A 27,408-nucleotide genomic window follows, 5' to 3' on the forward strand; every position below is an offset into this window, starting at 1 on the left:
CATTCATCAATAAGATGAAGAATAACAATCAGCGGTTAACCAGGTGGTCTTTGTGTTTCCAACCGTATAATGTCAAATCAAACATATAACTGGGAAAGATAATATTGTTGCAGATTATTTATCCCGTTCCGAATCACTGGATTCAAACCCAGGATAATTAATCTTCTGGGAGGAGGAATATTATAATATGATTCTGAGATGTTTTTTCTTCTTTACAGATGACATGTGTGTTATGTATTCTGATGAAATTTTTCTTTCAGCTGTTTCATATGTTGTGAAGTGAAATGAGGTGACTTTGTAATGTATGCTTTTGTACAATACTTGTATTTATTTTCTTTTGTGATCATCATGTATGGACTGAAATAACATTGGTAATGTTTTCTGGGAGATGTTGGAAGTTAAAGTTTCAGAGATATTTTGGAACCATTATCAGATAACCACATCCTGTGTTGACACAGCTGTATTTAACCAAAGGGAAGTCGTATTCGAAGAGGTACTTTAATTATCTTGACAAGATGACAAGTCTCAGCGCTTGCAAGTCTGAGTGCTTATTACATGTTTATTCTGTATGCCTGTTCTGTAATTATCATTCTTTATTCCTTATTATGTATTCCATGTTCTGAATAGAAGGATACGAGAGGAGAGATAAGATCTGACATGTTGACAGGGCTTTTAGCCACATCGTTCGCAAATTTACTTTGTTTACACAGGTGGTCAACTAGAACGAGAAATGTCAGTCATCTGAGATAAAAACCCATACCTTTTCCAAGACCTTAGAATTCTCTGTGTGTATTCACTGTGTATTCTTTCTGTGTATTCTTTCTGTGTATTCCCTATGTGTATTCTTTGTGCATTCTGTAGATGAAGGAATTCAGTATTCTGTATTCTGGAAGGTATTCTAGAATGTAGGGAAAAGGGGCTCAGGCTATTCTAAGATTTCAAGTGACTAATTGGCAACTTGGTTTGAGGATAAAAACAAGATTACTGTGCTAACAGAGTTAGTCTGAAAAGAGGTCTCAAAGACACAGGAAGTCCCTCTCTCTCTCTCTCTCTCTCTCTCTCTCTCTCTCTCTCTCTCTCTCTCTCTCTCTCTCTCTCTCTCTCTCTCTCTCTCTCTCTCTCAATTCACATAAAAGGGTATAAATTGGTTGCTCTCCTGAAATATATAAGTTTTATAAAACTCTCCCACAAAATGTAATATTTTGTGTATGGTTCCAAAATATTAATTTTGTGTTCTTCAATTGTGAAAGAAAGTGTATTTTATATATTACAAAAGGATTAAGGTAGTGTGCTTATTTGCTTGTATTGTAATTAAGTTGAAAACTGAAGTGTTGTCATTGAGGAAGTTGTAGAAAGACGTGAGTTTTGCCTTTTTAAAAAGTGAAGGTAATCTTTTGAGAGATTAATATAATCTTTAGTCATATTTTGTCTTAGTGAAATTGCTGTTGGTATATTTCCATTTTTGGCATATTTCGTTCTTATATGTCTGTGTTTTCATATTACTCTCATAAGCTAATGTGTTTATAATTTCACAGTGTTACCCAAAGTTTTGTGTTGGTGATTACTTAGCATTTTGTTGTTATTAATATGCATTATTGAGATTTCAGTGCATACTTATTATTGAGATTTCAGTGAATACCTGTGTTGATTCCATTTATTAATGATTTAGTGAACACTTGGGTTAATTGCAGATGTTCAGATTTATATCTAAAACTTTTGTGAGAGTTAATGGTTTGAATTTTACTTAATTAAATTGATTTCATGATAAATTAAAGTTTTGAGAATTAACTTTGGTTAAGAAATGCTTAAATCTTTTACACTGTTGTCAAATAATAGTAAATCTTTTGAGATTGTGAACTCTGCTTATAAACATCATTTGAAATTAGAAATAAATTTGTCTGTTTAAAGTTTTAAAGAGCACATTGTTTCATTTTGACCACTAGTGATTAAATCCTAGATGAGGTGTCTGATACTGAAGACATGATGTGTCTAGTTCTGAATCCTCCATGATGAGGATATTGAAGAAACAAACTTTGTATGTCTGTGACTGGACTCCGTTCTCCTTTATCAAAGTTGAGGATAAAGAGAACCATTAAATTTTTGGAAACAATTATAGTATTTGATGGAGTGATTTGTCTCCACAATTTTTTGGATTGTGTGTAGCCCCTAGTTGGCTACAAAGTTTTTGTAGCTTATCAGTTGTTACCTTATGAAATAAAATAATAGTAGTAGTAATCATCATTTAGATTAATTTTTCAAGTGTTATAAGCATAAAAATTTTAACTTTGAAAAACTATCATCAGTGATATGACCTTTGCAGAAAAAGCGTGACGAGTATTCAGTCTTAAATTTTTGTTATGTGGTTTCAAGTGTCTGGCTTTTTGACCACTAGTGATTAGAGATAAATTTTTTCTGGTCTTATTATTTGTGTGGAATGATGCCCTTTTCCCTAATCAGTTGTTACCTCACCCATAGGTACTTGATCACTTGTACCTTTAGAATTCAGTCTTAACATTTTTGTTATGTGGTTTCAAGTGTCTGGCTGATATATATATACTTGATATATATAAAATATATATATATATATATATATATATATATATATATATATATATATATATATATATATATATATATATATATATATATATATATGAATGTAATGTTCAATACTTATGACTCTAATTAATATATATTTTCTGAGACTGAACGTGAGTAACTATAAACTTCATGTCATTTTCTCTGGTCAATAGAAGCAGTCTCTCAGATGACTTACGGTCGATCTTGCAGTCGCTGGATGCTCATTTGCCAGAACAAGTTGGAATTCTCTTTGATACCGACTATGAGGGTAAGTTAAATTATTTGCCTTATGATCATTTTAATGAATTTAATCATTACTACATCATGGAACCTCGAAGAAGGGTTGGAAGGCTGTTGATTAAGGAGTTTTTGTACAGGGTGTTTCGAAATTAGAGGGGCCCCCTCCCAGCATAAACTAAAACTGATATGGACAAAAACAAAAGTAATTCAGAACAGGTATTTATTTAAGTTTCTCTCTGAGTATTTAATATTTAGTGTGGCCTCCATCTGCTGTACCATATTCTGCATTCTTGAGGGGTATGATTTCAGCAAACCACAAAAAAGCTGAGACTCAAACCCCATTTCCCTGAGCACTTCGGTCACCTCTCTTTCTTGGGTTGTCGAGGCTTGGTATACCAACATAGTTCACTGTGCTTGCTTCAGCACAATCCTTTAAGATACTACCAATGTTTTTACACACATTAAGGTCAGGGGAGCTACCTGGAAATTCACTTGACGAGAAGAAATCGATACCATGGTTTCAAAGCAGCTCCTGTGTCTAAAGAGCCTTGAAACATGGTGCCTTATCATGCAAAAATGTGACTTCTTCAACAGATAACTCATTTTCAGGATCTTTGAGGAAAAGAAATACTCCACCAGTAAGCACAGTTTCTCTGAAGTATTCGCCATTCCATGACTGTCCTTTTTCTTTGATGATCCACATTAATCGTTTGGCTGTGAAACAGAGAAAAATTCCCAAACATTCAGGAAATTTCATAACTTGGCGATAGCGCACATCATCGCTGATATCATCCAACTTTGCAGCCCAAATTATGTCATTTTTATGATTTGGCTTCCTGACTGTGTAAATGAAGAATTCATCTGATGCGGCAACATGGAGAAAGTCAGCTTCATCCCAATCTTTAAGAAATGAACCACAAAACCATGCACGGTCTTCTCTCTGTTGCTGAGTGATGTTGGGCCTGCTAATAACATGAAATGGCTTGATACCAGATTTTTTCAACTCACGATATACAGCACTATAACTTCTCTTCTTTCTTCTTTTTGTTTCTAGTTCAAGCGCCAATTTATGTAAAGACTTTCTTGGTCTACCCACTGCCTCAGCTATGATGTCTTTTGACTCCTGAGAAAGCACTTTAGGGCTTCCAAGATTCTCACTCTTTTTGCAATGACGGTCATATGGATTTTTGTTCCAGTTTCTTTTAACAAAGGATTCATCTCTTTTAATGTATTTAGCTATCCAGGAACGTGAAATGAAGGATGTGCCAGCATCCATGGCCTCTCTGAAGATTATACCTCGGATTCAGTCAATCCATCTGATTTCCTCCGAGTCGTTAGCCATGGCTGTATCTAACTCCATCACTCAGTCTGAAAATACAAGAAATGTAAAATGAAAAATAGCTTAATAGAAACTTAAAATAATGTACTTGAAGATAGGCTATAGCAGAAAACTTCATAACTTTCCATTTATTCTGTGGAGGGGGGGGGCCTCTAATTTCGAAACACCCAGTATATATATATTCCTCTTATAATTTGAGGTAAAAACAAAGAAACAAAAGAATTAATGAGGACATTCACATTTGAACGAATTAAAAAAAGGAAATGTGGTACATGTTGACGTTGGTCTTAGCCAGCAGCTACTTAAGATACAGTGTCCATTGGCTATATAAATGTTAATTTATTACCACAGTTGTAATTTTACACACCGTAAAAAGAGCTGCAACTGTTTTCGATTTCGTGTATGTGTTAATGAAGGCATTTCAGCTTCCTTTGACGTTTCTGAGGGAAAGTGTAGGCCGAAGTCTGAATGGTCTAATATAGAAATTGTGATTTTTTAGTGGATTAAGTACTTAGATATGGTGACGGTAATACCTCAAGGTGCTTAAGAATTTGTATTTTATTGGCAAGGTATGATTAAGATGCGTTTGGTTTAAGATGAACACTGAAAAAAATGTGGTATTTTCGTCGCGAGTAATTTTTTAATGAGGGGGTAGTTTTATCACAGAAGCATTTAGTCTGCTCATACGCATATGCGGATGGTGATGGATTTGTTTCGTCTCGTCGATGAATTATTTCTTGATCTCCAAAGTTGGGCCCATAACTAAGAAGTTTAATTTTTTTGTCAATGAAGTAGTGCAGCAGATATGTAGAAAAATACTTGAGTTTGTGATATAAGCATGAACTTTGGCACAAGTGCTCATTTTAACCCGCTCTTTTGAAAAATCTGGGTGTCCACGCAAAATTTCAATGTGGCCACCACTTTTCGAGATGGCCACTAGTTGTTTTGATTTCTGACACTTTGAGTAAATCATTGTTGAAACAAATACATCAATCATTATTCAGATAATGTCTTCCTGGGTAGAAGAGTTAATTGAAGATATCACCAGAGCTCCTACAATATTAAAATAGTGTGATAATGATGGAGTACAAAATGGCCACCACGAAACATTTTGCTTGATAACTCTGCAACCAAGAAAGATAGAGACATGAAATTTTTATCTATCCCTACATTTATGAGGCCAGAGAATCTGTTTCTAGCATTTCTATTGGGATATCAATATTACATCCTGGAAAGGGACCCCATAATGCTACCGAAAAGTATACAAGCTGTGCATGTAAGCCCAAGCCTGTAGCATTTGCACCTGCCACGGCAACCAGACTTGCAGGCACATTTTGTAAGCTGTTCACAACTCTTTGCAATGGAGGAGTTGGCTGTCCAAAAGACTTTCCAGTCTTCACCAATCTTTTCCCAACCCCAGTCAGCCAGACTGTGCTTCTGGCTGGAGCAGAATTGACTGACCCCATACAAAACCTGCCTGATATGCTAAATGTTTGGTGTGTGGAACCAGAGCTGCTCTGGTTGGAGGGATGGCATATGGTCTCTGTTTTCTGGCAAACAAGTCAAGTCTGGCCTCATCCACATTGTCAACAGTGGTTGACTGGTCTGCTGTAATGACAGGCAATTGTCCCATATTTATGACGTTTGTCCTGTGTCCCATATCAACCCTCCCCATGACGCCTTTTGTTCTGTATTTTCAATATTTAAAAAAAAATACAATATGCTAGTGAAATTTTGTGAAATACGGGGTAAAGGTGGCCGCCAAAAATTGGCAACATGGACAAGGATATAACAGTCATTGAGAAGTGGAACAAGATATTCACTGAATGCAAGGATCTTAAGAACCTCTTCACCCTGGTGTCATTTGTGCTGAACATTCCCCCTTCAAACGCTCAAGTGGAGCAAGTGTTCTCTCTGATGGGCCAACAATGGGGTGGGTGTAGGAACTGGTGCAGTGTAGAGCTGATCAAGTCAGAGCTACAGATAAAGTGCAATTTCACAGTCCTATTCTGAGTTCATTACATTTGCTCAAACCAAATACCATCTCTTGAGAGTAGTTGGACCCAGTGGAAAATTTGACAAATGAAAAATAACATACTAACAGCAATGAGGAAAATAATTTTAAGAGGGTTATGGATAGGTTTTCATCATATGTATTTTATTGTCTGCAATTTATTCAATATGTTATGGCAAGTCACTTAAGTTATACTATCCTTTAAAGCTGCAAAACATACTTGATTGCAATATTGCAATGCTTTGACACATGTAATGAACAGCTGTTTGTAACAAAATCTATAATGAATGCACTTTAAAACAAAATAAAAGTCAATGAAATAGGTCCTGGACAATCTGGACCTGGACCCAGCTGAGGACTTTGCGCTGCGTCACTGCATGCATAACTTCACGTAAGTTGTGTGTCTATATTGTTCAACTAACTCTCCAATTTAGGTGTCCCTTATTTCAGTTTTCAAAATCTGGTCACCCTGACTTGTCCTGGGTTCAAGTGTGCAGCAGCATCTCTTACATTCTGCATTACATGCTTCACTGTAGCTACAGAGTGAACCTGGTCCCTGAGAAGTGGCAGCAAAGAAGTGATACTCACTTCAAACTCTGGTTTTCTCTTTTGCGATGCATGGTGAGCTGACCATGTGAAGTTAATAACCCCATCTACCTCCTCAGTGACCAAGACCTTCTCCAGTCACTCATACTCCAGGGCCAGTTGTGGTCCTAGCAGGTCTGAGACTGGCTTTTGCACTGCACCACTTGGTGGTGTTGGGTTTTTGGACTTGAAGGGAGCAGGGGGGAATATCTGTGAAGGAGTCACATACCTCAGGTACAGATTTTACCATCTCTGGCCCAAACTGTATTGGCTGACGCTCTTCACCCTGAGTGTTTTTGGCAGGGTGCTGGAACATCGAAATGCTGATCCCATAAAAAGAGGTAGTAGCCATAGTTGCTGATGGGTTGTGATCGAAGTTGTCCATGACCACAGTGGTCAACAAACCCCCTTTCTCCAGACAGGCGGACAGACTACACCCTCTTCCACATACTTGGTGACAGTGGCATCTCCCAGTCGGGCTGATATCTCCAGCACCCTGTCATAGGAAATGTTCGTGCCATGATCATGAAGCATTTCTTCCTCGCTTTGGCATAGATAGCCATGCCCATGAACACTGGAAAAGGAGTTTCCCTATCCTTTAATTGTCGATGTACACTCGCTCCTTCCTTCTGTCTTGAGAAGCAGTTGTACTGCAGGAGCTGAGCCAGGTCTGACTTTGATGAGCCAAACCTCAGCTGTAACTTTATGTCTGCTCCATGTTCAACCATACTTGTGAACTGGAGCAGACTTTAAGGTATGGCATCATTAATGCATCCTTCACTAAAGGTGCTGTCAAACCTGGACTGATGATCCAGAACATACTTCCTCAGTATCTTTGATGCTTTAGGAATCACAAGTGTATCTGAGTAGTCAGGTGCCTGAGATAAGGCTAAAGCTATATCTTCCAGTAAGGCAAGTAACACACTTCCTTTCTTGTGTGCTTCTAATTCAGGGATTTCTGCTGACCAATTGTCCTTTAATTTTGTTGTATTTACAGTGGGTGAGGCAATGCCCAATTGTTCCAGGCACTGCTGGTATAATTGTGATATGTCTGCAAGAGGAAATATGGCAGGGCCATCCAAACTCAAGCTGGTTTCAATGATATAATTAACCAGCTCTGATAGAACCAGTGGGTATACATTTGGTTCTTCATTGTGACATTGTTCTTTCTCAAGATTTCTAAGGTGGGACCTCTCCCTGTTGTAAAGGCCAGTGAGACATACAAGATGGTATTTCAGCTCTTGTTCAGTTGCATCACCTGCACCTAGTTTTGTCAATAATTTACCTTCATTAAATGTGTGAGCACACTCATTTAGTCTCCTGTTGAGATTTATGGTCATACTTGTCAAAGATCTGATACAGGTGCCACATTGTCACAAAGTGCTTCATTGTCATGACTCATTTGACACTGTTTAGCATGCTTTGCTCGTGGTTCACTACCTTCAACTGTAGATCTTCTCTTTCTTCTACAATCAAGTTTTGCATTATTAACACGACCCTACAGCTTTTATGGTATTGTGCCATGTTTTGTCGCAGTGTTGCCTCTATGCACTGCCTTCATCCAACCTTGCTGGGTCAAAGTTGAGCGTCGTTTCACCAATCTCCTGGAACAATGGCACATTGATTGAAATCATTACGTACCCATCATGTTCAGGATTATGATGTACAGAGGCTAAGGGTGAATGAAGTTAGACCTTCATTTTTCTTGTTTTCCTGGCAAAGACAACATTTGCTCCAGTCATTCTTCCCTTTGTCTGTGATTGAATTTACACTTGCCATTATGAGCTCTTGACTAAGGCTGAGGGGCTATCCTTTTACCACCTTAATCTGATATGCATATTGATGTATGGGATACAACTAGGTTCGGTCACCCTACACCTACCCTGATCATTCATCCACTGCCATTTAAGTCCCGTGTCATCTGTACACCACCCAGGTAAGTACATGAACAAGCCATGTAGAGCCCCACTTACCCTTGGCTCAGCTCTCCCGGGCTGGCACCTCCTGTCAATTCAGGCTCGGGTGTCTAACTAGATCTACCAACTATATATATACTTTCTACCAGCTAATTGATATGGGACTATTAGACAGCATTTGGGACACTAAACTACTAAACTACACTAAAGCAAAGCTAGGTGCAGCGTAAGTAAAGCAAGATTAACTGACACTGAACTCCATGCTGAGTTACACAACAGTGATGTCACCAATGTGCCCTGGTTGTGCGCTGACATTCACTCTTTTAAATTAAAACTAAAGATAAAACCACCACCTAAATTACATATAGACTTGCAAACTATTATATTGAACAGGAAGACATTTTTACACGCCTACTGAATCCTGAGACACGATTATTTATGGTTTTTGGCTGCCATATTGGATGCCATCTTTCTTTATATATGATATATGAAATCTTTAACACAAATACATTTTACTTTTGCTTTTTTTAACCAAAACAAATGCATAAAAACATGACCTGAGGCACATGAGTCCCATGTTAAAACCTTGACTAGTGGCCATCTTGAAAAACGGCGGCCATTTTGGAATTTTGAGTGTACACCCAGTAATTTTCAAAAAGTGGCCTATGGAGAAGATATGTACCAAATTTCGTGCTTGTACCATTAACTAATGTATTTTAGTGAAAAAATTATTTTATCATCTGCACTAAAGTACTTACATATGATGATGGTAATGCCACAGGCTACTTAAGAATTTGTATTTTATTGGCAAGGTATGATTAAGATACGTTTGGCTTAAAATGAACACTGAAAAAAGGTGGTAATTTCTTGCGAGTAATTTTTTAATGAGGAGGTATGTCTATCACAGAAGCATTTGGTCTGTTACTTTTTTCCGTGGCAAGGATTTTAATCCACATTTAAACCGATATAGGTTTTCAATGTTGATTTTATTGAGGTAATAAACGATTATATTAACAATTCTCATAAATTATGATCAAATTTCACGTAAATTCTGGTCAAAAATTGATGTTATAGGTAATTTGGATTTATTGTATAGGATAATCATATGACTGGAAGCGCCGGGGAAAAAAGGTGGAATGTCAGGTAAAAAATGAGAATAAACCCAGAAAACTGAAGGAAAAGGTGATGTACAAACGAAAATTTCATTTGTTTTGTCTGTGTTTGTACGTCTGTTACGGGGCAGAGGTTTGATTTTGAGTTATAAACCTTTCTGGGGTGACATAGAGGCCATGTGCAAAATTTTATCTGTCTTTCAAGCTGTTCGGATTTCTACAGTGGACAAACAAATATACAAACATTCACTTTTATATATATAGATATATATATGTATGTATGTATGTATGTATGTATGGTATGTATGTATGTGTATGCATGTATAATCAGTGCTGTTCCTTAAATGTAGTAAATTCTAAGGACCCTATCTTCTTTGTTAAAGCTTCATCTTGTTTTAACGAGAACGGGTTCTTTTACATATTCTATATAGATAGATAAGTTGTCCTACTCACTGTAAAAGGACAATTGACGAATACTTCATACCTTAGCAGAGGCCTATTTTAAAAATCTAAATTAACCATATTAACACGTTCTCTAGTGTTCATCGTTGATTTCTTTGCGTTACCATGAGGTCCCTATTGAAGGGTTAAATTAAAAATGTACATCTTCGTATAATTCAATGGTTTAACGAAGTTCAGTTAAGGGTTGAGCGATGGATCAGAGTCATTACTGGGAAGAGAACTTCATGTTTTAGGAACGAACCGATCTTTAGGAGGTAGTATTCCTATGGTTAGCCTCAGAAAAAGGGAAAATATTCAAGAACTTTTGAAAATCAAAAATGAAAAGGAAGATGGGATGGGGTGGCCTGATAAACAAATTACTAAATGCATCATTAAAAGACTGGTTATTAAGTCTTACATTTTTTCTAAGGACTAACAATGTGTGCATATGTAAATTGATATATATATTTTTTTTTTCTCAGCCAATTTTTGTTCAAAAAATGTGAAATTTTGTGTGCGACATCCTTAAACATTCCCGCGTTGTCATGCATTTTCATTAATTTCCGATATAAAGCAGTGCTATAATCAGCTCTCAAAAGGGTTTGTGTGACTGAGGTCCTTCCTAAAAAAAGAGCAGTGATCGAATTCCTTTTGGTGGAAAACAAGACCATTACAAATATTCACGGGCGATTACAGAATGTCTATAGAGACCTGGTAAGGGATGAAAGCACTGTGAGTCATTGGGCAAAGCGTCTATCACCAGAAAAAGGACAAGGAAGTCTGTCTGCTCCCCCGTGAACTGGCCGGCCGCACACAGCTACCACAGAAGTTCAAGCTGGTAAACTCATGTCTACAGTCTTCTGGGACTCTGAAGGGGTGATTGTGATCAACGTATTCCTTCACGGTCAAACGGTCAACTCCGAAGACTATGGTCAGACTCTTAGGAAGTTGAAGAAAAGGCTCCTGGCTGTTCATTGTCACAAAAACGCGGACAAACTTCTTCCCCACGACAATGCACACCAGAGAGAAGATCAGAAAACTACCGTGGACTGTTCTTCCTCATCCACCCTACAGCCCGGATATCGCACCTTCTGACTTCCAACTCTTTAGACCTCTCAGGGACGAACTCAACAGGAAGCAGTACAGCAACGATGAGGAAGTTATTTATCCAGTAAGAAGTTGGCTGAGACACAGACCAGTAGAGTGGTACCATGAAGACATGCTCTCATATTTGAGTGGCGTAAGGCCATAGACTTGAACGGAGATTATATTGCTGGATTGGATTTGGTAGCCAAAGAATTGGGGAACAATATAGTGTATTCAAACCCAGAATAAAACAAACCTGCTTTAAGAAAAATAAATATGTTGCATAACTTATTGAATGCCCTGGGATATATATATATATATATATATATATATATATATATATATATATATATATATATATATATATATATATATATATATATATGTATATGTATGTATATATGTAACGTGTGTGTGTAAGTTTCATGAAAAACGCCAAGAACATAACCATATATTTCAAATGATAATACTTCAGTCCTGATCACCGCCGAACATGGACGGTTGGTAATTGACAAGAGCATTCATAAGGAATATTCAAGTGAAATAACGACGGTGGTAGGACTGGAAAAGTGTCCAGTCTCTTAAAATTGGGTAAGCTGGAATGTCTTTCTCTACTATTCACCTTAGATTGAAATGTCTCATAATCGCGTTATTACATATAAGTATACATAAGACAGTGAAAAGAAGTTTGAGTGGTTGGACAGCAAGATAAAGAGATCCAGAAAATTAATGAGACGAAGTACAAGGATCTAAATGTGAAACTGGGAGAAAACTCCACATTTACACTGTGAGATCGTAGTCAGAGAGGTTTCACAACATGGAAGAAGGGAAACGGGAATGAAGGTAAAGTAAAAGGGTGAAACGTACAACCACATCGAATGGGAGGAGGCTACTTAGTTCAGCTCCGTCTATTTTGCGTGAAATCATGTCAATATTTTACTCTAAAATCTTTCAACTGGCACTAGCGTCATTTAGAAGCCTGGTCGAAATCTTAATCATTCTTTCATATTCATCTCCATTGCATACATTTAGAACAAAGATTTAATCTTGAGATAATATCACATGTTATAAAAGGCTTATTTTTTATCAGGTAATTAAAACACACAATATATAATTTTCTTTTTTATTTTCATGCAACTTAGACTATATAAGGGATATGTGGCCGCATCTGTCCATGGACCTGTCAAGTCTGTCGATATACGAATACAACGAAACAAGAAAGATGCTCCGAAGCCTTATAGAGGTGTCGGCAAAGAGCAAGATCCTTCTTCTGGTCCTCTGTTCCCCAGCCAGTATAGTCAGCCTTTTTCAGGTGGTAAGTGTTTAAAAAGGCAACGATTGCTTCATAATTCAAGACATTTATGAAACATGTTTGATAAGCCAACAGCTGTAGAAGATGTGCACACAATTAATTCGCCTTAGTATTATTGCGGTAGGACTGAAGCTTACTTCGAACTCGTTGAACCGACTATATGTAAGAAAAATAAGAGACCATTCACTGTTTTTACCTTGTATTCAAATCAGCTTTTCTCCCAACTGTAAAACAGCATGAGGCTATGCAATTGTAAACAGATTTCTGCCACGTAAAAAATATTGCCTTCTCTACTCTTAAGTGGAAAGTAAAATTACAAAGCCTACATTTATAAGAATAATCTTCTTTAAAATTTTATTTAAGTATTTTGGCACCTGTAGTGCTCAATGGATAGTGCTAATGAGATATATCTTCACCCTGGTGAGGATTCATTCACACACACACACACACACACACACACACGACCATCAGACTCCATTACTGATTGAGTTTTTCCCGTCTTTAACTTTTTCAGATTTCAAGGGAATCTAATGGATAGTGCATTTAAAACTTTAAGAAAGCTGATAAAAGTTAGTTTGTATATATATATATATATATATATATATATATATATATATATATATATATATATATATATATATATATATATATATATATATATATATATATATATATATGCATATATATGTGTGTGTGTGTGTGTCTGTGTAATGTCTGTGTTTCCATACATTAAGTAACAAAATTTCTTTTAATGTCCAGTTCGCTCTTCCTCTGGAAAATTACTGAAGACGATTATAATTGACAAAAGATTCGGCACCTGGGAGATTCGAACGTCCGACAGTGTGATCGGCGACTTCATGGTCAGAAACCATTCGGCTGTTAATTACTAGTTATAATTCCACTGCGGTGACATCACGAGCTAGATTGAATTGGATATTGAACAACAAAACATTTGTAACAATTATATATATACATAACACACATATATATATATATATATATATATATATATATATATATATATATATATATATATATATATATATATATATATATAATATATATATTGTAGGCATATAATGATGATCACACCACCTTTAAAGTAATAGGCTTCTTTAAGGTTTTAAATGCGCTATCCATTAAATTCGTTGAAATCAGACAAAAGTAAAACTGTAAAAATTCATTGAGCAATTGGCTTTTCTCTCTCTCTCTCTCTCTCTCTCTCTCTCTCTCTCTCTCTCTCTCTCTCTCTCTCTCTCTCTCTCTCTCTTAATGATTCCTTACAGGACCATTCATTTAGCGACTGGAGATGGCTAAATTGTTTCATAAACTCTCTTAAAAGTCTAGTTTTGACCTTTATTTCATGCTCTTATCACGATAAAGTTTCATGTGCTCTTTATTCAGAATAAAACCCTAAAGAAAATTATTCTTCGTATGTCAATATTATTCTATAATATATATATATATATATATCTATATATATATATATAAATAAAATTAAATATTGTGTATATATATATATATATATTGTAGTCTAAAATTAACACACTGTGGTAGCAATGGACAGTGGCTGTGGGTTCTCTTTTCTAAGTCTTACTTGGAATTCAGTTCTGCAGGAACACTAGAACTGTTAACTGCACTTCACTTTGAAACTGTGTTTAGCAAATGAAGAATAAGAATGAAGTTTCAGTTCTACATTATTAATAAAGGTTTTATACTTTTCTACCCAAGAAAGCTGTTTTTGGAGTTTGGTTTTGCTAAAGTCTATTGATTAGGCTACGAGAGTGCACTGAAGTCTATGGGAGTTTGTCCCAGTTTTGAGAGAGAACGATGACGTAAGTCTATTAGTATCACTCGCGCTGTATGCTCTACCCTTTTCTCTGCAAGTATCTCTCTCCAAAGCACGATTGGAAGTATACATGACATCACAAACAGGCCGTACTTTGAGTGACGACACAGTTTCTTTATTCAGTATACACAGTCTTGCTTTATTCGGGTATATTCATCATAAATATACATCTCATGTCGCCCCGAATCGCGGTTGTTTTGCTCTTAAGATTACAAACACCACTTCTCACGGGTCAGTGATGTCAACTAAGCGTTTCTCTAATCGCTGCCAAATGTTGTTCGAAGCAGTCACACTCGTAGCAAGATCACTCTCTTTCTCAGGATCCCTATACCGGTCTCAAATGCCAACAATCGTCAGCATCTCTCTAATTCCAGGAAAATGTCATTCGAAGGAATTTCTAATCACTGCCAATTCATGCATACATACATACATACATTCTACATATATATATATATATATATATATATATATATATATATATATATATATATATATATATATATATATATATATATATATATATATATATATATATATGTATGTATGTATATGTATATATATATATAATGTCACGATGCGTATCAACTACCTGGTTATTACACAACTAATCTCAAAATTCAAAAATATACCTCACTTCAGCCAGATACCTGAACTCTCATAACATTAATTATTACGACTGAGTACTCTAAAGGTAACTGTGATCCCTTAAGAAAACACTTATTTATTACTTGAAAAATCAAACTAAGTCTATCAGAATATGTGTGAGGTATCAAATTAAACTAGAAATATTCTAGAGTAGAAGGGCATCACTCTATCAAAAAACTCTGTTTCCCTGGTCTTAATTCACTTTAGCAAACCTAAAAGAACAAAACATGTTTATCACTTTGCCTTATGCACACACAATCAATCCTATTCACTGGTGATCAATAAATGAAACACTTTTTCTAAAAATGTTAAATACAAAAATTTATTTTCAAATTCAAAGTTTATAATTAGAATTCACAAACTGAAAAATTTATTATTACTTGAAAATAACACAACACTCAATTAATTCTTGAATTAAATTATGAGACAAAACTAATTCACAAAAACTTTATCACGAATTTAAATTAATCAAGCAAAATTTAAACTATCAAGAATTACTCAAGATTTGAAAAGAAAATCTTAAGGAAATATTAAATCAAGTATGCAATGTTAAATTACCAAGAAATATTTAAAATGCTACGTAAATTAATGTTACATCACAAACATAAAAAAATGTGAAAATATGGAGAAATTGTAAATAGAAAAACACACAAAAATACATATAAGATTTATCAATAATGATTTCACTTGGTCAAAATTTCTTAACTTATCATACCATGGTATTAATAGGTAAAATTCACGTTACCTTCCCCAAACTTGTGAAAACCTCTGTAAATCACTTGCTGCAGCTGCGTTACCACAAAACACACTTTTTACCAGGTGCCGTTACAAACTATATAACTTTACTAAATTCAGATCTCAAAAGTCAATGCTAATACGTGACCACAAAACACTATGTTAACAGTAATCTCTTTCTAAGAACGAGAGAGAGAGAGAGAGGGAACCAAATCAACTGGCCTCAGAAATCAGAATGAAACAAATTGTAGAATTCCAGTAACACGTGAAACAATTACATGATGTCATTAAAGCATTTTGGGTATGAGATACAAAAGTTCTAGAAGCAGGGAGGTGACGTCATTAAAGCATTTTGGATACGAGATACAAAAGTTCTAGAAGCAGGGAGGTGACATCATTAAAGCATTTTGGGTGCGAGATACAATGGAGAAGCTTCTAGAAGGAAAATGACGTCATCCCAGCAGAACGTTTTGAACGCAATCTTACAAAACATGGCGTAACTGATCAAGACACATATTCTTTCTCTCAAAATGGCGTACGTGACTTGAACATGTAACAAAGTGAAATCACTCGTCTTGAGCCCGTATGGGACGAATCGGCATTTGTTATCCAAACCTGTCATCACGACCCAAAACAAAGCGTTCTCTCTCTTATCTCAAATGATGACAATTGAAATGAAACAAGTCCTTGCTGGACACACACACGTGTTCATATACTACGCTTTTATCAAGAAAGATACTATTCATTCTAAACTACGTTACTATTAAAATTGTATTATCAATTCTAAATTACGCTATTAAGTTATTCAATCATTAGTTCTTTTGAGATCTGATGCCAAACTAAATATGACACTTCAACAACCATTATCATTACACATAAAACATAGAAAAAAGTAAATATGTCAAAATTATAGGAGGATATATGTATTACAAGGCAACATCATGAATATATATATATATGATATATATATATATATATATATATATATATATATAATATATATATATATATATATATATATATACATATACATATATATATATATATATATATATATATATATATATATATATATACATACATACATATATGTACATATATATAAATACATATATATTAATATATGTACATATATATAAATACATACATATATATATATATATATATATATATATATATATATATATATATATATATATATATATATATATATATGTTTATATATATATATATATATATATTCACGACCAAGTACCTGGTTATTACACAACTAATCTCAAAATTCAAAAATTTACCTCATTTCAGCCAGATACCTGAACTCTCATAACATTAATTATTACGACTGAGTACTTTAAAGGTAACAGTGATCCCTTAAAAACTTATTAATCACTTGAAAAATCAAACTCAGTTTATCAGAATATGTGTGAGGTATCAACAATTAAACGAGAAATATTCTAGAGTAAAAGGGCATCACTCCATCAAATAATGTTAACTGTTTCCCCTCACTTTAGGAAAACTGAAAGAACAAAACATGTTTATATCTTTGCCTTATGCACACACAATTAATCCTATTCACTGGTATTCAGTAAATGAAACACTGTTTTCTAAAAATATTAAATACAAAAATTTATTTTTAAATTCAAAATTTTTAATTAGAATTCACAATCTGAAAAATGTACTATTACTTGAAAATAACACAAAACTTAATTAATTCTCGAATTAAATTATGAAACAAAACTGATTCACAAAAACTTTATCAGGAATTTAAATTAATCAAGCAAAATTTAAACTATCAAGAATCACTTAAGATTTGAAAAGGAAATCTTAATAAATGAAAAATTAAGTCAAGTATGCAATATTAAAATACCAAGAAATATTTAAAATGCTACGTAAATAAATGTTACATCACAAACATAAAAAAATGTGAAAATATGATGAGAGTGCAATCACAAGAACACACACAGTTCCACAAAAGATTTATCAACAATAATTTCACTAAGGCAAAATTTCCTTAAGTTATTATACCATGGGATTAATAAGTAAAATTCACGTTACCTTACAGAAGTTTGTGAAAACTTTTGTAAAATCACTTTCTGCAGCTGCTTTTCCACAAAACAAACTTTTAATAAGGCACCGTTACACTTTTCCTAAGAATTTTGAAATGAAAACGTGGGACATGGTGGATAGGAGCCAGCAAAAGCCGGATAGAGTTAAAGTTGCTGTGGGAGATGGGGTATTTGTGAAAATAAATGTCATGAATCAGTTGAACTATAAGTTAGGTCCTAAATTTGGAGGTCCTTTTCGTGTTGTAGAAGTAAAGAAGGGGAATAGATTTGTTGTTCTAGATGAGAATACGAGTGTGTCTCGGTTGACACATATACCTAAAATTAAAAAGACAGGTTAATGGAAATATGGGTTAATTCCTGTGTTGTACTGTGGGTATGTTCATTTTGTTCATCTTTTTTTTCTCTTTTTTTTTTTCAATGGGTTTTAGATGGGTGTAACTTGTAGTTTTTTTTAACTGGGGAGGACTTTGGTCCGTAGATTTATACAAATCTTTAATTGTCCGAGTTCAGCTTTTTTTGTTCTTGTGTGTTGCAATACTTACTTAAAAGTAAGTGCAAAATACCATAGGGTCTTATAGATATATGAATTTCTTTTTTATTTTTTGTTTTTTTTCTTTCCAGTTTCGAGATCGGGTATCTTAGAGATTCTTTCTTTTGTTTCTATGCTGCAGTTTTGTATTCAGATGACTTTGGGAGTCGTGGCATGGGCTAATTTCGTAGTGAGGTTAGGCCCGTGTGTTGTTATGTAAGAATATTATGATGTGTAGTTGTCATCTGATGCAACATCTTTGAGCATAGAGTTTCAGAATAAAGTTCAGTTGCTTAGGTTTGGGGGGCGGGGGTGTGATTAGTATGTTGGATGGAATTTGTCTGATCTGTTACGCGTTTGGGCAAGTCAGTTAGGGTTTGGAACAGGATCAGGAAGACTTGAATTTGGCTTCCAAATTTAGGTGTTTGGATTTTCTTAGTTCTCTTTCAGAATTAAGAGGGTTGTGCCATTGGTAATTGTAGTGTTATGATCATAGAAGCGATTACCAGTATGTCAATTGCTATTTTGTGGAGAATTGAGCAGGTATCGACAGTACTTGCTAACCAGGGTAAGACTTTGATGACTTTACAAGATATTTTTCCTCTTGGATGTTTGGAATTGCCTTTAATGAATTCAGTATATCGGTATGGTTCTTAGGTCATATTTTACTGGGAAGAAATTGTACGGGTAGTATCTTAAAGTTAGTGTACGTGATAGAGGGTTGATTGTGGAAATTCCAGTTAGCAACTTGGAATTGTTTCACAGTTTTATCATATGACCTTTTCCCTAGTGGGTTTAATATATCAGTAATAGTATGGCATAGTCAGTAGACTAGGTACCTTTTTGGGTTGACTGTTGACGTGACCAACTTACGTTATACACCACTTCCTCGCAGCAGAGCCTTATGAATTATTTCTATGAGCCCCAGCTGATATAAGTTAGATATGGGGGCCGTCTATGTTACGCCCGCAGGTTTCTACGCCTGTGCATTCATAAGAGGATCCAGGGTTTTTTTGAGAAATGTCGGGCATGGCGTTTACAAATCGCCAGCATTGCTGGGAGACATCTGCTTGGTGCAAAGGATTCGTGGGCGCCACATTCAACTTGGGCTTGTGCAGTCGCAGGCCATTCAGCATAGTTGGATCACCAGGAATTCAAGATGTGAAGAGAAGCATGGGCTTGTACAGCCACAAGCCGTCCAGAATATTTAGATGAACAGTGTACTGGAAAAACAATCGTGCATACGAGACATGTAATTTTCGTGCCTAGTGCATGCTTTGATATGACTGTGGAGCTGGCCCTTACTGAACTTTCGATTGGACAGTTATCGAACCTGGACAGGGACGCCCAGTGGCAGGTGGTCCAAGCTCCTATTAAGTCTTGGATGACTTTGGATGAACTATTTGCTGGCCTGTCAGTGATACTTCTGCTGCAGATGCATTTGGGTCGACGTTGGGGGTTTGCACAGTTGGATACAGCGCGATGTCTGACGCATGCATTTGTGCTTGCCTGACGATGATCAGGATTTAAGTACATGGAGACAGTGTGAGTGCATATGTGTGTGTGGCACTCACAAATGGTATATTATCAGGGGGATAGACTCTTGCAGAGGGACTTCATTTTGAGACTGGTCTGATTTGATTAGTGGTGCAGTGTTGAAGGACACCACTGGAAAATCTGTTATTTGTCGCCGTAGAAAGTGAGTACCATAACTCAAGAACACTTATATCTTTTCCAGACATTTGGTGGAAAGACATAGTAGTGCTGCAGTGCAATCCCGCTGTGTCTCCCTTATGTCTTTTCCTGTTCTGATCTCCATTGTACATTTTTCTGTTTTGAATAGGAATAACATTTAACACCATTTCAGGTTTTAAGATGATATGTTTCTTTCAACAGGAATTCTGGTTTTGTCCTGTGAGGACGAATATTTTGGGAAGTGGTGTTATTCTTTTACATACTATATGACATTTATTGTGGTTCTAGAATAATTATGATCTCATTACTTTATTTGGTGACCAGGGTGTTAGTCACCAGTATTAGCTGGTTTAGAATCATTAACCTGGATGTTTGTGAATTAGAATTTCCTTTAGTGATGACTTTCATTTATTGGGGGTGGAATACACTCCATTTCATGATCGTAGTGTTTGCTGAATCACTTTCGTTAAATTTGCAAATAAAGTCTAGTTTTTTACTTCAGTGTTTAATTAGTAGGTCTTTATTTAAGAATAGGTTCAGGAGTCGACAAAGGAGAAGGAATTTGCTGACCCAGGGAACCACTGCTACCAGAGACATCTTAGGAAAGTAAGATGATTGATTCTGTTCTTAAAACAGATACAGCAACAAAAGATGGCCCTATTTGACCTGGGGATAGGGCCATTTAACAAACATTTATACACACACACACAAACATATATATATAAATATATATATATATATATATATGTATATGTATGTGTGTGTGTGTGTGTGTTCTCTATGTGTGTGTGTGTGTGTGTATGTATGTATGTGTGTATCCAATATTAGCTGTATGTGAACCTGATATTCCACATCATCACAATTCTGTCATCATCCAACCACACCTCGTGGTTCTCTTCAGTTGCACACCAGGTTTTAAATAAACCTGCACCACTGCTTTTACAGCTGCCATGAACGTGAGGAGTATGCTAGGTTTCCGCATCTGTAAACAGAGGAAAGAGAAAAACTTGTAAATAATTGCTTTACCCAGACGAAGAGAAAGAAAAAAAACAAACAATCAAACCCTACCCGACGTTACATTGTTCTTTTAATCTTAAGTATGTGTGTTAATTTCGTCGCTCCCGTTCCTTCATTTAAAACTATGAACCTAATTCCCCTTTCCTCTTCTACAACACGAAACGGGTCTTCAAACTTGGGACCCAACTTGTAATTTAATTCATTTCTGACGTTTATCTTCAAAAACACTTTATCCCCAACTGCAACTCTTGCGCTGTCTGATTTTGTATTACTTCTCGCGACCATTGCTTGTGTCTTTGACTCAAGATTACTTCTAAGACGTTCAAGTCTTTCTTTAGCTGTAGCAATTAACGATTTAATCGTATCATCACAACGTGAAGGGATTGACAACAAATCAAACACACCCAGAACTGAATAACCAAATAATACTTCCACAGTGACATACCAATGGTGTCACTAACCATTGTATTTATGCTATGTCTGACCATATCCAAATATCTATCCCACTTATTATCATTACCACCCGCTGTTATTCTAAGAGCTTCGAGCACTTTCCTATTAGCTCTCTCACACAACCCATTAGCTTCTGGCCTGTAAGGAAGGATATTTACTTTCTTTACCCCCATAATTTCCGCAAGACATTCCAACGTTCTGTTTACAAATTCTCTCCCATTATCCGTGATAAGTATCTCTGGCACTCCATATCTGCATACACATCTATTGAAAAACGTAACTGCAACCTCTTCTGCGGTCTTATCCCTTAACGGGAAAATCTCCACAAATCTCGTTAACTCATCTATAATCACCTACAAGTATTTATGTCCATACCCCGACTCATAAAAGTTTGTTAGCAAATCCAATGTACCCTCTGAAACGGCCTGCTTGGGATAGGAAAAGACCCCAGTTTACATGGCGTTACCCTCGCCAGTTTACATGAATTACACACAGAGCACTCCTTCACAAATTTCTCCACTGATGAAAACATATTCTTCCAAAAGTACTGACTACGGACTTTCTGATACGTCTTCTCAATCCCCAAATGTGGACCACCAAATTTGTAATGTGTAATCTCCAAAACCACTGGAATCATTCTTTTGGTACCACGATTTGTGTTGTATCCCCATTGTCCTCATTAACTTCTCAACTTATATTTTATTTTCCTCACCAAAAATTTACCCTCTAATTCTAAACCTGAATATGACAATCTATAACCCTTTTCCACTAATTCACCTCTAAGAAACGCCTTTGCTTCTGCTAAAATTTCATCTTCGTCTTGTTTCCTTTCCACCACATTGATATCCCAATCCACATACTCACCACCTGCACTACACACTTGTTCATCCTCTGGGTCCACAAAATGCCTACCAAGAGCATCCGCCACCACGTTATGTTTACCCTCAATGTACTTCAGCCTAGGATCAAAATCTCTAATTGTCGAAAACCACCTAGCCCTTTCAGGAGAAAGATCAGGCTTATTAAAAAGATCCAACATTGGTTTATGATCTGTAAGAACTTCCACTTCATTCCCCAAAAGCAACATTTTAAAATGAACCAAACTAGACTCTACTGCAAAAACCTCTTTGTCCATTGTCGCCATTAATCTTTCATTACTTCCACGTTTTTTTAACTTCTTGCTATAAAAGGCTATTGGATGAAATTTACCCTCAAATTTCTGCATTAAACATGCACCTACTCCTTGACCGGCATCAGTCACTAATGTGAATGGTAAAGAATAATCAGGCAACTTTAAAACTGGAGGACTTATTAAACCATCTTTGACTTTCTGAAAAGCTACCTGCTGAGCTTCACCTCGTGAAAATTGCACTTCATCCCCAATATATCTGTCAAAGGTGCCTCCAATGTAGAAAACCCTTTCACAAAACTACAGAAGAATCCTGCCATTCCTGTGAACGAGCAAACACTTTACTTATTTTTGGGTGTAGGAAAATTTGCAATAGCCCTGACCTTCTCATCATTCACTTGTACACCTTATTTTGAAATGACATGTCTTAGCTATACAATATTTTTCTTCAGGAAATCACACTTGACTAGTTTAGCTTCAGACTTGCCATCCCGTATAGAGTCCGTAGCAACTAATATATCATCCATAAACAAATACATTTCTCCCCAACATCCCATGGAACATTGTGTTTACTAGACTCATAAAGGCATCCTTGTAAATTCACAGTTTCCTTTCGGGATTGAAAATGCTGTCAGCCTTCTACTTTCTTCACCCGGCAGTACCTGCAAAAGCCCTTGCATGATGGCAATTGATGAATGAATATTATTGCCTCCAATCTCCACAAACAAATCTGGCAAACATGACACCGGATATCTGTCTAGGATTGTTTTCTCGTTTAATTTCCTGAAATCTACACTTACACGGATTGAACCATCTTTCTTTGGTACTGCTAACAATGGGAAATTAAACGGTGAAGAGCTAGGTCTAATCATACCTTCATCTTCCCATTTGTTAACCTCTTTTTCAACCCGCTCTCTTATCTTAAAAGGTATTTTATACAACAGGACATATATGGGTTTTGTTCCCTTTTCTAAGTGAAACCTTGTGTTCTAACACATCTGTCAACCCCATTTCATCTCTTTTTAGACCAATAACATCTGAGTATCCAGCTAAATCCTCACCTAATCCCTCTATGTATTCTTTATAGTCTGCTGCACCCAAATGATTTCTAAAAATATCTCCCTTCCAACCTCCATTTCAGCCTCTGTAAATTCATTTTGCCCCCATTACTGCTACTGATTCCATTTCCTCGCTCCATTCTTCCAGATCCACAACATAAGTATTTCTTTGATATCTCTTAACTGAATTATTGCAGTTTAGCAATTCCACACATGTAACCCCTTTACTTAACACCTTGTTTATGGAAATTGTACTCACTACTCCTTTAACCCTTTGATTACGGCCGAGATGAGACCTCACACTTACCACAATCCGGAGGGTTTTCAGGCGGTAGTCACCCGTAGCATGCTACCAGACGCACGAAATCGTAAACAATCATTGTAATAGCGTTTGTATTTGTTGTTTTGCTGCAAATTAACCTGTTTTATTTATATGATAATATTGTGATAGTAGCGATCCGTGATATAGATATTATGCAATTAATGTAACAACACAAATAAATAAACATAGGATAAGTACTATATATCGGGGTTTAGTGTTGCCAGAGGTATAAGCACTGCACTGATTGAGGATGACAGTCTTTTTTTTTTTTTTTTTCATTTTCTAATTCTGTTTGAATCCGTAAAGGACAGCTACATCACAGTTGTGTATTATAGTTAAAAATTATTTGTATATTCGTCAGAAAACTAATCATAAAGAATGTTCATCATTTTTATGGTTCCGCTTACTATTCCACTAGCTGGGCAAAAAAAAAAAAAAAATGAGAGAGAGAGAGAGAGAGAGAGAGAGAGAGAGAGAGAGAGAGAGAGAGAGAGAGAGAGAGAGACAGAATAAAAGAATTTTTACCTATGATTTATTCCTTCTAATTGTACATCAATAACATTGGAGAGTAAGTAGACACAATCACAATATTGGTTGCAATATTAACCACATTTCTGGGTAATATTTTTATCAATGATCAAGCACCCAGCTGACAAGGGATACGCAATCTAGAAATTCAGATGAATTCTGCAGTGTTTGAAAATGGTTTAAAACCCAGCTTCTTCCCAATATAGGGCCATCTGCCATCATAGTGTTGGATAACGCTTCTTATCATTCAGTTCGAATTAATAAACCTCCGACAATGTCTGCCAAAAGGATGAAGTTAAAGACTGGCTAATAAAAAATTAGTAAAGTTGCAAAGACATTCATGTAAAGAAAATGATTACGTGATTGACAGACTGGCAAGAGATCATGGACATAGTGGTTAGGCTGCCTACATATCACTGCCAGTATAATGCAACAGAACTGATATGGGCGCAGGTGAAATCATACGTGGCAAAGAAGAATCATTTTAAAAAATCAGACCTGCTTCCTTTGGTCAAAGAAGCAATTGAATCCATATCTTCTGACAACTGGGCTAATGATGTGAGACATGCCGAAGATATAAAAAGAGATGACGCTTCAAGAGATGTTTGCATTGATAAATATATAGATTCTTTTGTTATCGATGTAGCATCCTCTGACGAGGATTCTTCATAAGTAATGTCTCCTCATACTTCGATTGTAAATAAATTTATTGCTTTCCCTTGTTGTGTGATATCCTGTTGAACACTGAAATTGAAATAAATTGAAATATAGATCTGTTTTTTCGACAGAAAGTGGCAGAAATATCTTTAAAAATCTACATATAACAGAAATGCCACAGCAGTGATGAGTATCATATGACAGTGCTTTAAAAGCACAGGTAAATCTAATACTGTATAAATGTGTAATATATATATATATATATATATATATATATATATATATATATATATATATATATATATTGTGATATAGTTTGAGCTTTTGAATTGCTTTCTTTCATGCATGCCGTAATCCGTCTTTACCTCCTTGCTGTATCAAGGTTGAATTTTCACTGTACAGCTATAAAATAGCTCATAATAAACATTCTTTAAATATTGTTACACCCAATATTATATATATATATATATATATATATATATATATATATATATATATATATATATATATATATATATATATATATATATATGGGTGTAACAATATTTAAAGAATATTTATTATGAGCTATTTTATAGCTGCACAGTGAAAATTCAACCTTGATACAGCAAGGAGGTAAAGACGGATCAGGCATACACGAAAGAAAACAATTCAAAAGCTCAAAACTATATCACAATTATATGACTTCGATAACAGCAAAGGAACAGTAATAAAAACTATAGTAGATGACGTAACTCAAGAACATTGCTCAGTACAGCATCCAAATAAACAAAACTGAAAATGAAAGCACATCTAGGTTTCCAAATTTCTTGCATCTATCATTTTCATATATTGAATTTTTTTTTTTTTATCTAAAATTTAAGTGGGACAACAAAACTTCATTCAGAACTTTCTATTATAGTACACGTGCTTGATAACAGGCGCAAACAATGAGAGCTTGAAGTCAGAAGGTTAATGGTCAGTTTAAGAGGGGCAAAGTCTCTTCCTAAAACGGTCGTACTATAGTAACCCCCCCCACCCCCGCCTTTCTTGTTTACTTGCTAACCTTGTTTACTCTTATTCAGTTTTCATCCTCTGGACTTTACTACTGAAGGTAATCTATTTCTTGTTTTGTCATTGTCATTTTTCAATCTTTAAAGCATTTTAATTTTGTAAGCTCTGTTGTCAGTTTTAATTAGTGTTTTTGTATCTTTTTAGCCAGAAAAGATGGGATATGGGTGATCCTGAAGCGCACCTATTAATAAATATATCAATGATGAGCTGACTGTTCTTCCTATCCGTACTCCCTACTATATATATGCATATATGTATATATGTATATATGTATATATATATATATATATATATATATATATATATATATATATATATATGTATATATATATATATATATATATATATATATATATATATATATATATATATATATATATATATATATATATATATATATCTATATCTTTCTATCTATGCATCTATCTCTGTGTCTAACTATCTGTTAATACACACACTAACACACACATATATGTATACATACGTATATATTAACTTTATCACATACACAATTGTTCTGTGCATTAACTAAATTACTAAAAGGACCTCATTCAAACTGGATGGTATCTATAGATACCATGCAGTTTGAATGAGGTCCTTTAGTAATATATATATATATATATATATATATATATATATATATATATATATATATATATATATATATATATATATACAATCACGAAGCAGTAGGGAAAGGCATCCTCATCATCTACAGTTTATTTTCAATGCCGACGTTTCATGACGAATTCCAAGTCGCATTTTCAAGGCTATAAAATATAATATAATTTGCGAACATCAATAACAAATTAATGCAATGGCAACAGCTCTTTATGTAGTAAAAATATTTAAAACAAAACACCTCATTCCAAGACAAGTCAATAATGAGTAAAAGGAGTTCACTAAAATCTTAAAACAACCTACCTATATGAAAGAAAGAACAAGACTAACATAAATAAGTACAAACAGAGTGAGGAAAACCAGTTGCCCAAACTAGGCTATAAACAATTTCACTGAGGACGATTGAGTATTTAACGACGGCACAGT

At 35.2% G+C, this 27,408-nt stretch overlaps 1 protein-coding gene across 1 annotated transcript in view; it reads left to right on the forward strand.

Moving 5' to 3' along the window:
- Window positions 1–27,408, forward strand: part of LOC136832898 (probable glutamate receptor) — a 184,880-nt gene that overhangs the window by 73,902 nt on the left and 83,570 nt on the right. The window contains exons 4-5 of the mRNA XM_067094554.1: window positions 2,754–2,848; window positions 12,456–12,628. Of these exons, the coding sequence (XP_066950655.1) occupies window positions 2,754–2,848; window positions 12,456–12,628 (268 nt within the window). The remainder of the gene's footprint in view (window positions 1–2,753; window positions 2,849–12,455; window positions 12,629–27,408) is intronic.

This window comes from Macrobrachium rosenbergii, chromosome 50 (genome assembly GCF_040412425.1).
Source record: "Macrobrachium rosenbergii isolate ZJJX-2024 chromosome 50, ASM4041242v1, whole genome shotgun sequence".
NCBI lineage: Eukaryota > Metazoa > Arthropoda > Malacostraca > Decapoda > Palaemonidae > Macrobrachium > Macrobrachium rosenbergii.